At 46.2% G+C, this 17,146-nt stretch overlaps 1 protein-coding gene across 4 annotated transcripts in view; it reads left to right on the top strand.

Annotated features, from left to right (window-relative positions):
* Window positions 1-17,146, top strand: part of ACSL6 (acyl-CoA synthetase long chain family member 6) — a 71,458-nt gene that overhangs the window by 37,912 nt on the left and 16,400 nt on the right. For all 4 annotated transcript variants that reach the window (XM_036846770.1, XM_036846771.1, XM_036846772.1 and 1 more), the window contains 6 exons: window positions 7,887-7,960; window positions 9,535-9,612; window positions 11,076-11,210; window positions 11,611-11,745; window positions 12,819-12,914; window positions 15,449-15,521. In XM_036846770.1, the coding sequence (XP_036702665.1) occupies window positions 7,887-7,960; window positions 9,535-9,612; window positions 11,076-11,210; window positions 11,611-11,745; window positions 12,819-12,914; window positions 15,449-15,521 (591 nt within the window). The remainder of the gene's footprint in view (window positions 1-7,886; window positions 7,961-9,534; window positions 9,613-11,075; window positions 11,211-11,610; window positions 11,746-12,818; window positions 12,915-15,448; window positions 15,522-17,146) is intronic.

Here is a 17,146-nt window from a genome sequence, read left to right as displayed (position 1 = left end):
CCTCTCCTGGGCTGGAGACTGTGAGCCTCAGGGGTCACATTGTGAGAGGAGTGGAAAAGGTGGGCAGCTGGATTGGCTTGGTGGGGTTATTAGAGTGGGGTGTTCCAGAGGAAGCCTGGGGGCTGAAGCACTCGGCAGGAGAGCGGCTGGGGTGAGGGACACGGGAGTCCAGCTTGGGAGGGAGAGATGAGAGGGAGGGGAGGTGAGGGAGGGTCAGGTGTCTGGAGTCATATGAAAGGGTCTCAGCATGAGGGAGCTGGCCGGGTCAGTTCTTAGTGGTGGCAGTGGGGCTGGGAGGCTGAGGAGGAGGTGGAGGCCACTGGAACCAGGGCATCTCTTCTGTTCCAGTTGAGGATGCCCAGGGAAGCCCAGTCATTTAGCTGAGTATGTAAATGCCCATCAGCCCTACAGCTGTGGCTGCTCAGGTGGGCTTTCTGGGAAAATGCTTACCGTGACCTATGCATTTTACACCATTCCGTTCAAGACTTGTGTGATCACATACATAAAACTACATCGTGGCACTCCTGCTATGCAACTTTAGGAGAATTTCTTAACGTCTCTCAAGCCTCAGTTTCCTTGGATATTAAATGAATACACCTGATACCTATAGCATAGGGTTGTTCCAAGAAATAACTGAGCTGCCATGTATGAAATGCCTAGCACAGTGCCCACATTGGTGTTCAGTAATTGGCTGCTGTGATAGCTATTATTTGTATTCTTGCTAGTCCTCAAGTTTGATGTTTAAAAAAATGGTGGATATGGCATTGATGAAAGTAACACTCAATCCTAAAAAAGATTTGGGAACCCCTAGCAGGGACATGAACACTCTATCTGCATTATACAACTTCCAAAGCATTTCTGTCACTCGTGTCTTTTATAACCCACCTTTGTGTGAAAGCGGAAACAAGCAGCCAGGGAGCCCTCAGCCAGAGGACCCAACACTGCTCCCAGCCCCCCTCCCACCCCCTCCTACAGGAGAGACCTTGAGCTCAGCTTCACCCCACATCTGCTCCTACTTGGAACCAACATCCATCCAGGGCAGATCTTCACCCAGTGAAATGCCCTCCTGCATATCAGCCATGGGTGCTCCACCCAGGAACACTGGCTGAAGCCAAAATGCTGTTTGCAGAATCTGAAACTAGGGGAGTTTTTTTCTTTCGGTAGCTGAAGAGAAAGTGAAGTGCAAGGATGGCGAGTTTACGAGTGCAAGTTGGGAAATGGACCGTAGGTCTCATTCTGCTGAGACATCAGGGCCTGGCTAGCAGCACCTCTCACTGACGTTGCACCAGAATAGGAGAGAACCAGAGGACACGTCAGTTCTGCAACTTTGGTGGCACGTAGGTCTAGCTAGGAGTGCTTAGTCTGTTCTTCCACATGAGCAGCTTGGAAAAATTACCATATCATGTTTAAAACAAATGCTACCAGAGGTATGTTCTTGTCCTGAATCAGAGAAGTAGGCAGAACCTTTCTGAAGGCTCATCTCTCACCTCTCAACTCGGACCTTGAAGTCTTCTCCCAGGATTTGTTGTCAACGTGCACCTCTCCTTTATCCTTTGGGACCACATCTAGAGATGACTTGAGGAAATAATTTGAACATTTCTGGGAATATTTAAAACTTCTGTAACTCACTAGAAGTTTATAGAATTTCATTTATATCCACAAGAAAACATTTGTTTCTAAAAGGTGTAAGCTTTTCTCATCATGTTGGAGAGGACAAGGGCTTGTCTAACTAAGCAGAATTGAATAACTACTACCATTGTGTGTGTTCTGGCCTGAACTGAGTGGAGGCTTTAGAAATTTTTCATCAATGAAGACAAGTTTCTCTAGAAATTCTCAAACCATCCCCCCTGAGATTATATTAGGTGTAAGTCGGCCAACCGAGCAGATCTAAAGCTGTATAGCACAGGACCATATTTTGTGACAGTTCTGATTTCATACTTAGTATTTTGGGGGTGTTCCTTAGAAAATTCCAGAATTTGGGAATCCATGGGTGAAAATTTCTGGGTGATACTCTCAGAATAGTTTGTGGGCCCAGGGACTCTGTGGGATTTGTACATAGGAGACAATTCAGGGATATTTCCTAACATGGGCCTGGGTTTTAGGAAAGATGCTGGGATGAAAGAAGGACAAGCAGTGAAATAAAGTGCATGGATCTTCTTTTCAAAAGGAGGATATTTTAATAGCTACGTATTAGAAAATATAATTTTTAAAATCCTGTAACTTTCTGTGTCCCCAGAATCACCTCTGCGATTTGCAGTATGGGTGTAGGTGCCTGAGCACATGTTAAAACCCTGCCTACCACACACCTTGGTCAGACAGAGATGGTGCCATTACTGATGCTCCTTTCTGACAAATAGTTCACCAGTAGGTTGAGCATAAAGGCCTCATGGGGGATAATTATGAGAGCAACTTTATTTTTGTCTCCATCTTTTAAACTTATTCTTTTAAACTTGCTTGGTGGGGATAGCTCTTTGTCTGCCCCTGGATAAAACTTAGGTATCTCATGCCTTATCTCGTCCCTCTCAGGTGAGTCCCATGGGGATTGTAAGTCACAAACACAATCTTAATTCAGAATTCCAAGTGTTGGTCCAAAATATGAGTCTGTCCACTTCACTGAGACCTCCCTCCTCAGCCAGGGCTGGCTGCAGGCTTGGTGGGGAAGGCATGAGATCATGCCTTCCTCTCTTCCTGTCCGGTGTTCCTCCTCCTCCTCCAGCTTGCTAATGAAGGTTTCTGCCCTCTCCCACCAGATGGAAGTAGGGAGGGAGAATGATTTTGGGCAGAAGTTTACAATTCAGTCTCCGTTTCATGGACACTTCGAGGAGTTCTTCTCCAGAGGCAGGCAGTGCCCTTCCTTTGGTTGTCTGCTCCCCACTTCACATCAGCTTCTGTCTCTGGTATACACTGTATCGCTCCCCCCTGTTTTGGGGGGAAAACCAGCCTGCAGATAAGATTCCTTTTTTTTTTTTTTAATGTCTCTATTGGAGTATAACTGCTTTACAATGGTGTGTTAGTTTCTGCTTTATAACAAAGTGAATCAGTTATACATATACATATGTTCCCATATCTCTTCCCTCGTGCATCTCCCTCCCTCCCACCCTCTCCCTATCCCACCTCTCTAGGTGGTCACAAAGCACCGAGCTGATCTCCCTGTGCTATGTGGCTGCTTCCCACCAGCTATTGGTTTTACATTTGGTAGTGTATATATGTCCATGCCACTCTCTCACTTTGTCCCAGCTTACCCTTCTCACCCCCCGTGTCTTCAAGTCCATTCTCTAATAGGTCTGTGTCTTTATTCCTGTGCTGCTGCTAGGTTCTTCATGACTTTTTTTTTTTTTTTTTTTAGATTCCATATATATTTTGTAGCATACGGTATTTGTTTTTCTCTTTTGAACTTACTTCACTCTGTATGACAGACTCTAGGTCCATCCACCTCACTCCAAATAACTCAATTTCGTTTCTTTTTATGGCTGAGTAATATTCCATTGTATATATGTGCCACATCTTCTTTATCCATTCATCTGTTGATGGACACTTAGGTTGCTTCCATGTCCTGGTTATTGTAAATAGTGCTTCAGTGAACATTGTGGTTCATGACTCTTTTTGAATTATGATTTTCTCAGGGTATATGCCCAGTAGTGGGATTGCTGGGTCGTATGGTAGTGCTACTTTTAGTTTTTTAAGGAACCTCCATACTGTTCTCCATAGTGGCTGTATCAATTTACATTCCCACCAACAGTGCAGGAGGGTTCCCTTTTCTCCACACCCTCTCTAGCATTTACTGTTTGTAGATTTTTTGATGATGGCCATTCGGACTAGTGTGAGGTGATAGCTCATTGTAGTTTTGATTTGCATTTCTCTAATGATTAATGATGTTGAGCATTATTTCATATGTTTGTTGGCATTCTGTATATCTTCTTTGGAAAAATGTCTGTTTAGGTCTTCTGCCCATTTTTGGATTGGGTTGTTTGTTTTTTTGATATTGAGCTGCGTGAGCTGCTTGTGAATTTTGGAGATTAATTCTTTGTCCGTTGCTTCATTTGCAAATATTTTCTTCCATTCTGAGGGTTGTCTTTTTGTCTTGTTTATGGTGTCCTTGCTGTGAAAAAGCTTTTAAGTTTCATTAGATCCCATTTGTTTATTTATTTATTTATTTATTTATTTATTTATTTTTTTTATGGCTGTGTTGGGTCTTCGTTTCTGTGCGAGGGCTTTCTCTAGTTGTGGCGAGCGGGGACCACTCTTCATCGCGGTGCGCGGGCCTCTCACTATCGCGGCCTCTCTTGTTGCGGAGCACAGGCTCCAGACGCGCAGGCTCAGTAGTTGTGGCTCACGGGCCTAGTTGCTCTGCAGCATGTGGGATCTTCCCAGACTAGGGCTCAAACCCGTGTCCCCTGCGTTGGCAGGCAGATTCTCAACCACTGCGCCACCAGGGAAGCCCCCATTTGTTTATTTTTGTTTTTATTTGCATTTCTCTAGGAGGTGGGTCAAAAAGGATCTTGCTGTGATGTATGTCATAGAGTGTTCTGCCTATGTTTTCCTCTAAGAGTTTGATAGTGTCTGGCCTTACATTTAGGTCTTTAATCCATTTTGAGTTTATTTTTGTGTATGGTGTTAGGGAGTGTTCTAGTTTCATCCTTTTACATGTAGCTGTCCAGTTTTCCCAGCACCACTTATTGAAGAGGCTGTCTTTTCTCCACTGTATATTCTTGCCTCCTTTATCAAATATAAGGTGACCATATGTGTGTGGGTTTATCTCTGGGCTTTCTATCTTGTTCCATTTATCTATATTTCTGTTTTTGTGCCAGTACCATACTGTCTTGATTACTGTAGTTTTGTAGTATAGTCTGAAGTCTGGGAGCCTGATTCGTCCAGCTCTATTTTTCTTTCTCGAGATTGCTTTGGCTATTCAGGGTCTTCTGTGTTTCCATACAAATTGTGAAATTCTTTGTTCTAGTTCTGTGAAAAATGCTATTGGTAGTTTGATAGGGATTGCATTGAATCTGTAGATTGCTTTGGGTAGTAGAGTCATTTTCACAATGTTGATTCTTCCAATCCAAGAACATGGTATATCTCTCCATCTATTTGTATCATCTTTAATTTCTTTCCTCAGTGTCTTATAGTTTTCTGCATACAGGTCTTTTTTCTCCTGAGGTAGGTTTATTACTAGGTATTTTATTCTTTTTGCTGCAATGGTAAATGGGAGTGTTCCTTAATTTCACTTTCAGATTTTTTGTCATTAGTGTATAGGAATGCAAGAGATTTCTGTACATTAATTTTGTATCCTGCTACTTTACCACATTCATTGTTTAGCTCTAGTAGTTTTCTGGTAGCATCTTTAGGATTCTCTATGTATAGTATCATGTCATCTGCAAACAGTGACAGCTTTACTTCTTCTTTTCTTATTTGGATTCCTTTTATTTCTTTTTCTTCTCTGTCTGTTGTGGCTAAAACTTCCAAAACAATGTTGAATAATAGTTGTGAGAGTGGGCAGCCTTGTCTTGTTCCTGATCTTAGTGGAAATGGTTTCAGTTTTTCACCATTGAGGACAATGTTGACCATGGGTTTGTCATATATGACCTTTATTATGTTGAGGTAGGTTCCCTCTATGCCTACTTTCTATAGGGTTTTTATCATAAATGGGTGTTGAATTTTGTCAAAAGATTTTTCTGCATCTATTGAGAGGATCATATGGTTTTTATTCTTCAATTTGTTAATATGGTGTATCACATTGATTGATTTGTGTATATTGAAGAATCCTTGCATTCCTGGGATAAACCCTACTTGATCGTGGTGTATGATCCTTTTAATGTGCTGTTGGATTCTGTTTGCTAGTATTTTGTTGAGGATTTTTGCATCTGTGTTCATCAGTGATATTGGCCTGTAGTTTTCTTTCTTTGTGACATCTTTGTCTGGTTTTGGTGTCAGGGTGATGGTGGCCTCATAGAATGAGTTTGGGAGTGTTCTTCCCTCTGCTATATTGTGGAACAGTTTGAGAAGGATAGGTGTTAGCTCTTTTCTAAATGTTTGATAGATTTCGCCTATGAGGCCATCTGGTCCTGGGCTTTTGTTTGTTGGAAGATTTTTAATCACAGTTTCAATTTCCGTGCTTGTGATTGGTCTGTTCATATTTTCTGTTTCTTCCTGGTTCAGTCTTGGAAGGTTGTGCTTTTCTAAGAATTTGTCCATTTCTTCCAGGTTGTCCATTTTATTGGCATAGAGTTGCTTGTAGTAATCTCTCATGATCCTCTGTATTTCTGCAGTGTCAGTTGTTACTTCTCCTTTTTCATTTCTAATTCTATTGATTTGCGTCTTCTCCCTTTTTTTCTTGATGAGTCTGGCTAATGGTTTATCAATTTTGTTTATATTCGCAAAGAACCAGCTTTTAGTTTTATTGATCTTTGCTATTGTTTCCTTCAAGATTTCTTTTTAACACACCATTCCCACCACCACCTAATGTTCCTTCTGCAGACTCCATATCCAGTTTCTGGGATTTATTATTTTTTTTGCAGCCACGGCCTTCTTCACCTTTCTTTTTGGGACCCCTCCCCAACCCAACCCCCCCAGCCCAAGCTGTAGGGAACATGATTGGGGTTTTGAAGCAATCTCATTAGCAGCTGAGTTAGCTTGGGTTTCAGATTGGAGATGGGAGAGAGGACCCCTCATTTCTCCCCTTTTGATGGGCTGTAGCACTCAGCATAGCTCTCTCTCCGAAGAAATACTTCTCACAAATTCTTCCTCATTCATTCATATTCTTAAGGAGGTGAAATTCACGTGGCATAAAATTAACCATTTTAAAGTGAAAAATTCAGTAGCATTTACTATAATACTCTCTTAACCTCAACTCAACCCTTTTATTAACCTCTTTCTGGGTGAGGGTTGCAAAGTTAACATTTTGGTTTATTTGATATTTCTTGGGTAAATTCTGCACATGGTCTGGCCCCTCACTTTTGGAGTTTCACAGCTGTTGTATCTTCTGCCTCAGTGGAAACTTCTAATTTAATGTCTTTTGTACATGTCTGTGTCCTTAGACCTTATAGAGCCCTATGAGGTGGGTGTCATTGTCCCTATTTTATAGGTTAGGAAACTGAGAGAGGAAAAACGGCTTGCCAGTGTTACACTGGCAATGAGGGGCAAGGCCAGGATTTGAGCCTGCTCAGATCTGTCCAGCAGCAGCGGCAGTGTTGTATCCACGTTGACATGAAATGATGGCCAACAGCCTCCCTCCACAGTCTGCTGTGCCTTCTGTCTCCACCTGGTCTCTGTCCTCTGAGCCATCCTAGCAGCCCCGAGCTTCCTCATGAGCAGCAGTGAAAGGTCGTGTCAAGACAAAGCAAGAAATCCATGTCCCATCTCTGCCAGTGAGCAGGCAGGAGGGCTGCCCCAGCAGTCTGGACCTCCAGCCTGGCCTGAGCTGGGGCCTTTCCAGGTGCTGGATGCAGCAAGGAAGTCCTCTGCCAGCACAGTTGACTGCTGGATTCTGGACACTAGAACTGCTCAGGCCCAGAGAGTGGCATAGGTTACTGGGTATATATATAAGGAGACTGTAGGCCAAGAGCCTGTGCTCCTTGAGGAAGGCAGAAGGGAAGGTGCAGGCCAACCCATCAGGCCTGAGGCACTCCTTGAGGCACTTGAGGTGACTCCAAGCTGTGTCACCTGCCTTCTGGTCCAAGCACCTGGGAGCCTCAAGATGGGCTTCAAGTGTCTACAGAATGAAGGTCCCTGACACAGCATTCATCTGCCTGGGACTCTGAAGGCGGCTGTGGACGAAGGCCAGAGGTTTGCGTGGACAGCTCTGGGTGTCTGGGACTGGTGACTCCAGTGCTGTTCTCAAGGAGTGGCCCTTGAGCTTCCCACTAATTCTCCTTCTTGCTCTCTCCTTTCAGGGAACCCAAAAGGTGCGATGCTCACCCATGGGAACGTGGTGGCTGATTTCTCAGGCTTTCTGAAAGTGACAGAGGTGAATAAAGTAGACTCACCAATGCAGGTGTCTCTCAAGGACACCCTCAAGCCTCAGAGGTTTTTTGGGTTTTCTTTTTTTTCCCTGATACAATCCGGGCTGCCTTTCACAGGCAGGAGTTTCTGTTCTCATTAGAGCAACCTCACTTTCACAGATGCTTTTAACCCCAAACACTGAAATGATCCATACCTGGTAAATATTCAGTTGATTTCTGAGAGCGCTCAGATCCCAGAAAGAAAAACGTGGAAACCTATTTTTCATTTTTAACTTCAAAAATTAAGATACCTGTGGTTTTATGTATACCTTTATTTAAAAGTAATCCTTAATAACTTGTTTTTCCAAGTAGGTCAGGGTTTAATTCAGTCATTTTGTGTTTAAGGACTACTAGAGTCTGAGAAACAATGGCAACTGCTAATTTTTAAGGCTGTACCTAAAAATGGTAAATCTAAAATCAAAAAAGCTTGATAACTTGGCCTGACAAAAGCATATTAGCACTTTTTAACTGGCTAAGAAAGAAGGACCTTTTTCCACAAGTGGTGAGTATCTGAATGTCCTACACTTTCCTTAAGGAGAAAGGAATGTACCTTTTCCTATAAATTAAGCTTTGTCTCTACTGTGGAGAAAATCGCTATCCACATTTATGCCTGGTGGCATTATGGAGCATATGCCCATTTGTTATATATTTTGGTGGAAAACTGTGAGACACTGTTGGTAGCTGAGCCCAGACCAGGAGCCATGAGCAAGGTTCCCTGGGCTTGTCCAAACTCATCCAAAAGCCAGCCCAGGAGACTGAAGACCTCTGTAAAAGGGCGGAGAGCAGGGAAGTCAGCCAAGGAGAGCTCATCCCTGAATGGGGCCCCCTGGCCAGGGCAGCCCATGTCCCTGAGGTCAGACCCATCCTGGAGAGTGGGGTCCCTCTTGGCCATCTGCTTTAAGGCCATGTTCCCAGGCTGTAGCTTATGAGGCCTGGTTCCACCCACCACGCCTCTGTCCGGGGCACGTACCCCAGCCCCAGTAGGCATAGACCTAGGGTTCTCTTGGCCCCTTTCTCTCGAAGGAGGACCAGAAAGTGCCAACAGGCTGAGACCCTCTGAATCGCTGTCCGGGTGGCCCAGGAAAGCTGGTGAAGTGGGGCCTGAGGCAGATCCTGCAGCTGTGGGGAGGGAGAGGCATGCCGGTCTGGCGCGAAGACTGAACGAGGTGCAGGCCCTCCCAGAGGAGACTTCCCTGCAGAGCTCGACTCTGCTGGTTTATGTGTGCTTCAGTTGGCTCTTTGCTTCTGCAGATAACCTAGACCCACTGGCGCTTCTACCTAACACTCTGCTTCCTACACTGCCCTGTCTCTCTGTCTCTCTCTCTTTTCTTTCTGCGCCTCCCATCTTCCTCTCTCTCCTCTCTCTCTCACTTTTCTCTCGCTGTCATCTCACCGCTCTCTCTGTCCCCCCTTCCCCACTGCCCTTCCCCTCTTCATGTTTGCCCCTCCAGGTCATTTTCTCTTTATTGTTTTATGACTCTCTTGTCGTCTTCCTGTCAGTGTTTCTTTCCTTTCTGTCTCCCATGCCCGGCACCTGCAGAAAGTGATCTTTCCGAGACAGGACGATGTGCTCATCTCCTTCCTGCCTCTGGCTCACATGTTTGAGAGAGTCATCCAGGTAAGACGCCCGCCTGACTGACCGGGCCTTGCCTGGGCTCCTTCTGTTTTCTTACAGAGTCAGTGGGCTCCCACTTGTGCGGATGTGCACATTTCCTATTTGCCTTTAGCACACATGTTTGAGCGAATGGTGCAGGTAAGGCCCTGGCTTCAGGGAGGCACAGTCTGAGCCCAGAACCCAGAACCCTAGCAGGGTGTCACACTTGTCACTGGCAGCATGAAGTAGAACTAAACTGGCCTGTCCTCAGAAGGTGCCACAGGGGTCAGAGGGGTCAGAGGACCTTGGACCCCCTGATCTGTCCCTCCTGTGAGCACTGCTCCAGGGAGGACCCAGGCCTGCTTGTCTTACCTGTGGACACACCTTGGCTGAGAAAGGCCCCAGCTGCTCAGAGAGCATTGCAGCTCTGCAGAAGTGCTTTACCATTCAAGCTCTGTACAGTATGGCTCCATTTATGGCCCAAACACCTATATTCTGTAACTTTCATCACTCACTAAACTCCTAAAAAAGAAAACAAGACAGTAAAGTTGAAAGGGGAGTCAAACTATCATGGCCCCTCAGGCTGTGGATGGGACTGGTGTTATGGTTGGACCTAGGACAGGCCTTGTGGGGACACAGAGAGAATGGAGGAGTCCTTATGAGGTTGTGGGGACAAAGAATTATCCGTGTGTGTCACTTAAGGGACCAGCCTGTGCATAAACTATCTCCTAAGCCTCTCCCGTTTTGCCTTGCGGGAGGTCTGGTATACTAGGGCCTGCTTTCAAGCTTTCCAGACCTGGATTCAAATGCCAGCAATTACTGTGAACTAGTTTTGGGACTCTAGGCAAATCCCTTTCTTTACCTCTGTGACCTTTGCATTCCTCATCTGTAAAACAGAGATTAGAAATTCTGTTTCCCGTATAGAATTGCTCTGAGCATGACAGAAAGGAGTCCCTGGCATAATCTTAGTCCCATTAGCAACCAGCCAGGCTCTGCCTTGGCCTCCCACCGCCAACATTAGCAGCACCTCCATTACTTGTGGGCACTGCATACCCTTCCAGAGTTGCTGAGGTATCCCTGGGGAAGACCACAGGTGCTCTGAGACCTGGAGCGGACACACCGATACGGTGTTGTACAGCTCAGAGACTGAGTCCCCAGGGAGGCCCCTGTCCAGGCTTTGGGAGTAAGCATGAAGGGGCAGGCACCAGTGAGACTGGCTGCTCTGGCATCTCCCAAAGGCTCAGGATTCCACCCTGTCTCCTGCTTCTTCTCTCCATGTCTGAGTGGGACTTGGTGGGGAGGGTGTGTGTGTGTGGGGCGGGGGGTGTCACCTCTGATGGCTTTCTTCAGTGTCCCAAGGCAGCAGCCAGAGCTGGGTGAGGGGATCACAGGCACCCTCGATGTGGGGCAGAGCTTTGGACAGCTCTGGATTACAGCCAGGAGTGACCGCCCTGAGGGACTCCTCCCTTCCTGTCCACTTCTTCCAGTCTGTCGTCTACTGCCACGGAGGGCGCGTCGGCTTCTTCCAGGGAGACATCCGCCTCCTCTCAGACGACATGAAGGCTCTGTGTCCCACCATCTTCCCTGTGGTCCCACGACTACTGAACCGCATGTACGACAAGGTGAGTCCCGCGGGGAGTCTCTGGCCAGGCTGAGCAGCTGCATATCTGCTTGTTTGGACAGAGGCTGGAGCCCCAGGCAGGCTTTCTACACCTCCAGCTCCAGGTCCTGGAAGTTGCCTCTTCTCTTGTAGTCCCTGACTCTCACCCCTCCTTCTCCTGTTTTCTTCCTATTCTCCAAAACCCTGGTTGGGAGATTTTGGGCGGAGGGCTTCTTTCCCAACAACGTGCCTGGGCCTTGGTAGCGTTAACCTTTAGCTGGATGTCACACATTCAGTGACCTCCTGCAGGGGCAGAAATAGAGTGTGGCTTCTCTGCTGGCCAATCTAGGCCTTCTTCCTGGGGGTGTGTCTAGAGGTGGGACCTGCAGTCTTTACAGCTGTTTCCAACTTCTGTTCCTCAGATCTTCAGCCAGGCAGACACATCATTAAAGCGCTGGCTCCTGGAATTTGCAGCAAAGCGTAAACAGGCTGAGGTCCGGAGTGGAATCATCAGGAATGATAGTATCTGGGATGAACTCTTCTTTCATAAGATTCAGGTAAGAAAATGAACAAGTGATGATAGAGAGGCACCCAAGTGTCCAATGGGTGACCTCACAGAAGAATTAGAGAAGTTCATCCCAGTGGTGTGTAATCTTATAAAATAGTAACTTTTTGCTAATGAAATCAAAGCTTAAGCTACCACTGAAATTTTAAAGGGCCCAGTTTTGTTCATTGGAGATGTGTTATATTTGCCAAAGGCAACCAGCAAGAAGGACTCCTGGAAAGTAAGTTCCTTGACCTCTATAGGCAGTAGGGCAGCTTTGCCCTTGGGTAGTCAGGTTCACCAAGGAGCTCTTGGGGCTCGAATATTCTCTTGCCCCTCCCTGTAGCCTTAGCCACAGTGGCTTTCCAGTAGCACAAGCTTCTAGCCAGATGACCAAGAATCTTCCTTTCCCTCCATGTTTCCCATCTCTTCAGCCTCTCCTAAACCAAGCTGTTTATGAATTACTCATTCCTGTCTCCTCACTAAAGTTTTAAAGCTCTGCATTACTCAAAGAATTTGTAGTTAATTTGTACCAGTACTCATTTTTCCTTACTACTCTATTTTTAGCTATGAAAATTAATATTTAAAATCTCTTGGCTCAACTTACAGAAACAAAGTGTTTAAAAAATTCTTTTACCTCTGCAGTGCATAGTAAATAGCCCATGGCATTGATTTAGAAATGAAAAAAGGCCATGCCATTAAGGTGGAAGTGGGAAGAAATTGTCCTCAGTAATTGTTTTGGATGCTTGCAAATGATGGGAGAGTGAGGGAATAGCTGTGTATTTGAAGAAAGGGAGAACCAAAATTATAGAATGCCACACAGATTAATGGCCCTTATCTCAAAACACATAAAAGAGTTGGCCATATTGTGGGTTGGATTGCAAAGCTGATTGGGCTGATTCATTTGGAAGGAGAAGGGGGCTTCCTCAGCTCATGTGTTGTACAGCCTCAGGCTGCCCCTCTGATCCCAACCCTAGGGTCCAGGTAGGGTACAGCTGTTGAACGTTGATGTTAGGTGAGGCCCAGGTGAGCTACACTCCACTTGCCGCAGCACAGACTCTGGCAGGTTCTTCTCTCTTCCCACAGGCCGGTCTTGGTGGGTGTGTGCGGATGATTGTTACTGGAGCGGCCCCCGCATCACCAACGGTCCTGGGATTCCTCCGGGCGGCTCTGGGGTGCCAGGTATTTCCTTTATGTGGCCTTCCCTGGGGGCAGTGGGGTGAGTGTTAGGACAGGGCAGGAAACTCATTATACCCTCTACTGTACAGATAAATATTCTGGGGGCAAGATCTTTGTGGGATAAAATCTTCCTTCTCTGAAGATGTAAAAAAGCCCAGGGTCACTGAAAGCCAAGATAGCCTTGTGACATTGTGGAAAGCCCAGGTGTGTATCCACTCTGGGAGAAAACTGTATATGGACCATCAGTGTGCTGGAGAACCTGTCCCACACCTGTACCAGCATCTCTGCATTCTCCAGCCTGCAGACTATTTCCCAGCCCAGAGAAGGAGCACGAGGGAGGGGGATAAAAGTTCATTTGTGTGTTTTTATTTGATTCAGTAGGTTTTGTCATTGCTAAAATAATTTATTCCTTTATCCATTCAATTAATGTTTGTCAGATTCCTACTTATGCAGACTATAGTAACATAGTTGTGACTGGTGGGTTTTAAGTAAAGTAAGCACATCTATTTCATAAATGTGCATGCTTAAAATTTTATGCTTTAGAAGCCATGAGCTTCTTGGGAATTCCCTGGCGGTCCAGTGGTTAGGACTCAGTGCTTTCACTGCCATGGGCTCAATCCCTGGTTGGGGAACTAAGATCCTGCAAGCCACCAAAAAAAAAAAAAAAAAAAAACAAGGAAGGAGAAAAGAAGCCATGGGCTTCTTACATTGACCTCCTGTTCTACACCAACTGACCGCTCCTAAAGGCAGCTCTCCCACATGGTCTATTCATGCGAGCACATGGGGCTCTGAAGGGGAATATCTTACAGAGACAAAACCTTTATTGGATTTTAAAATGTTTGTCTTTAATACATATTATTCAAATTACAAATAGAGTCAGTGGTTGAAAATAAGTTAGAAGTCTTTATCCCAAACCATATAACCTTATCTATTAAGTGTCTGTGGTTAAAAATAACATTTCGCTTTTCTTCCGGGCGGCGGGCGGCCTGCTGGGTCCGTGAGGCCTTGGGGCCGGAGCCCGGGTCCCCGCCCGCCCCAGTGCCCGCCGCCGGCCGAGCCCCGCCCCCCGCGTCTCCATCGTGGGTCGCGATGGTCGGGTGTGCACCTGGGTCCGCGGGACAGGCGGGCTCAGAGGTCCCTTGTATTGGCGCGGGTGGGTGCGGCGAGGTTCCGGCGCCTCCGCGGAGCATCGTGGGTCTGGGGCTGTGGGCGCCGCGGATTGCTATGCTCTCCGCACTTTCCCGGCTCTGAAGCCTCGAGAACACGGCTAGGCAGCAGTAGTTTAATGGGGAGTTTGCCTGCTGGGAACTAGGGGCCTGCTGGGGTCTCAGTTCTTGGCTGGCCCTGGAACACGAGGTTGCCAGGTGTGTGACGGCAGCAGGTAGGAGTGACCCGCTGGTGCAGTGATGAGCAAGAAAGTACAGGAAGGACAGTGGCTGTTGGCCTGTGAAGCTAGGCAAGAATGACCAGCCGACACAGTCCAGACCAAGGTCCGTGGGCCCAGCTCGGTCCTGTGCATCTGGTCAGTGGAATAGACCTGCAGGTGTGGCTCTTGTCACTCTAGGACTGGCTTCAGGACAGATCCTGCTAATGCGCCCAGGGCACCGCCCTCAGTTCTCCAGGAGTGCGCCGGAGTGGAGCCAGGGGGTGTGCCCGACTCAGCACGGTGGCCACACACGTCCAGTCTGCCGGCAAGGGCAGTGGGGAGCCGGGGCAAGTCATGGCCTTGGGAGTGTCCTGTGATGAAAAAGAACCTGCAGGCTTATCAAATAACTTTGGCGTGGAACGTTGGTGTGCTGAAAAGCAGTTCTGTGTGCTTTTCCCCCCTGGTGTGAATCAGCAGTGCTGAGGCAGCAGGCGGGATACAGAAGTGTGAGCAGAGACCGTCTGGAAGCCCCAGACTCCAGGGAAGCTAGAGGTGACAGCCAGCGTGGTGAAGAGGACAGGAGCTGGGGGCGGGGGCGGCAGCCCAGCAGGCGCCCCTCGTCTCAGGGCCCTAATCCTGGCTCCAGCCGGCTGGTCAGGGGAGCTGCAAGGTCTTCTGGGCGAGCAGAGCCCACAGTCCTGAGCTGTTCTTCTCTGTGTTTGGGGCATTTCCCCCCATCCAAGGGGAGAAATCTAGACGAGGTTTAAGAATCAGTGCTTTAAGACTGTGGATCTCGGAGTTGAAACCTCGGAAGACATGTTTTCAGCACAGGGTGTTAAAGTGAACGGAAGGATTCAACCCCTTTTCAAGGAGGGTGTCTCCATGTGGGCAGAACTAGAGAATAAATGGGTCTTGAATAAAAAATAAATAAATAAATAAATAAATAAATAAATAAAATAACATTTCTTCCAAGCAGAGTAGCTACACCTGTGTAGCTGTTGTCTGTGTTCAGCTTCTCCTGAAGGTACCTACTTCCAGAGCACCTCCCCTCCCACTGTCCCCAGCATGGAGCAACCAGATGCTCCATGAGAGGTTAGCTGGCTGAAAAGGGCAGCCAGCTATCTGCAGGCAGGTGTGCGCCTACAGTATGGTTTCTGTGTTTTGCTTGAAGGTCTATGAAGGTTATGGCCAAACTGAGTGCACAGCTGGATGTACCTTCACTACACCCGGGGACTGGACATCAGGTAGGATTGGCTGGAGATGTGGGAATGAGTTAGGACAGCAGGTTCTAAAACTTCCTCATGGAAAAGTATATTTACATGGGCACTTAGGAAACAGCAGAAGAAACAGAAGAAAAACAATGATGGTGGTTTTGTCTGCGTTGTGGCATTATGGATCTGTTTTTTTTTTTGTTACATATTTTTGTTATTTCCTACTATTTTTTGTATTTTCCTATTTCTTTTATAAATAAATAGAAGTCATGTTAAAAAAAAGTAATAGATCACAAAATACAGCTCCAGGTAGAAAAATGCCTATGATATCAATATATTGGATTTTATAGTTTCTAAATATCACAGAGTCTTGCTTACAATCATTTCAGAATGAAGGAAGCAGGCTGTGAATTGGATATGATTTAGGAAGGAGAGGCAAGTTTATAGCAGCCAGTGCGCTGTTTCTTGAAGAGCCATTTCAGAGGCTCTTTGGAACTTTGGTCTCCTGTGATAGCAACATCTAAAAGGCAGTGGCAGCCTCAGAAAGGAGCAGCTACTATCCACAGCCTCATTCTGAAGGGACCTATCTTTCAGGGCAAGGAGGAAGCAGTAGGTAGCCCATGTATTGGCTGTCACTAAATTTAGACCAAATACAATCATCTGAAAAACACTCAGCAAAAGAATTCTTCAGGATACCAACTTCCTCTGTGAGCCTGGAGCCACCCTTCACGCTTAAGTTTGCTCAACTACAAACTAGAAAACTTGGGATGATGTGCACAGAAAAGAAATATGCTTAGTAGTGCAATACTATTTTCAGAGCACCTTGAGGTAGTCAGCAGAAACATGATAGGTGGATTCTAAATTGAAATCACATTTGGCGAAGTCAGGTACACAAGTTTTATCTCCTTAAACTCTAGCTGAATAAAGCCTATCTTGTATGTGAAGTTTTTGATCTCCCTACCACTGGCAACTTTACTACACGGACCATTTTCTGAGGTCCTGGCTCATTAACTTTTTTCTTGTTACCACGATCATATTTACTGATCATTTACATGTATACCCTTCCTTTGGACAGTTTCTTCCCTCTTATGATGTCCTACATTTTCCTATGTGAGGCTTTTGAGGTTTTACCTTTTTTATGCATCCTTACCATAAAAACTTGCAAAGGTTATTGAGTATGAGAGGATCAGTATCTTTGTACGATATTGTAAAAGATTTGGCGGTCTCTCATTTAAAAGAGAAATGAAAGTGTCACAGCCTGCTTTTTGTTTACGTGGCTCACTTTATTTCAGGACCTTGGCCAGCACCTGCTTAAAAATCCTGCGCCTTGCCAGTGAATTGTGTAACAACCACAATTACTAGAAAATGACTTAGATGTAGTTTTGTGGTTGGAGTATATAAGACCAAGAAAATTTGAAGTCTTATTTGGGGGGGCGGGGTGGCGAGTTGCCTCATCCTTGTTTTCCATTTCAACAGTCTGGTGACTGGAAGAAAAAGCAATAATGACTATATTTTATGATCCCCAAACCAAAACATATGATCTAATGATGGGGAAAGTGTTTTAATATAAAAAATCCTGACTATGTGGTTGGTGTGGGTATGAGCCTCCCCAGAGACCCTGTACAGGTTGACTCTGGGCCATGTAAGCCTGACCGGCT

This window comes from Balaenoptera musculus, chromosome 3, assembly GCF_009873245.2.
Source record: "Balaenoptera musculus isolate JJ_BM4_2016_0621 chromosome 3, mBalMus1.pri.v3, whole genome shotgun sequence".
Lineage (NCBI taxonomy): Eukaryota > Metazoa > Chordata > Mammalia > Artiodactyla > Balaenopteridae > Balaenoptera > Balaenoptera musculus.
This window is presented reverse-complemented; position numbering and strand designations above follow the sequence as displayed.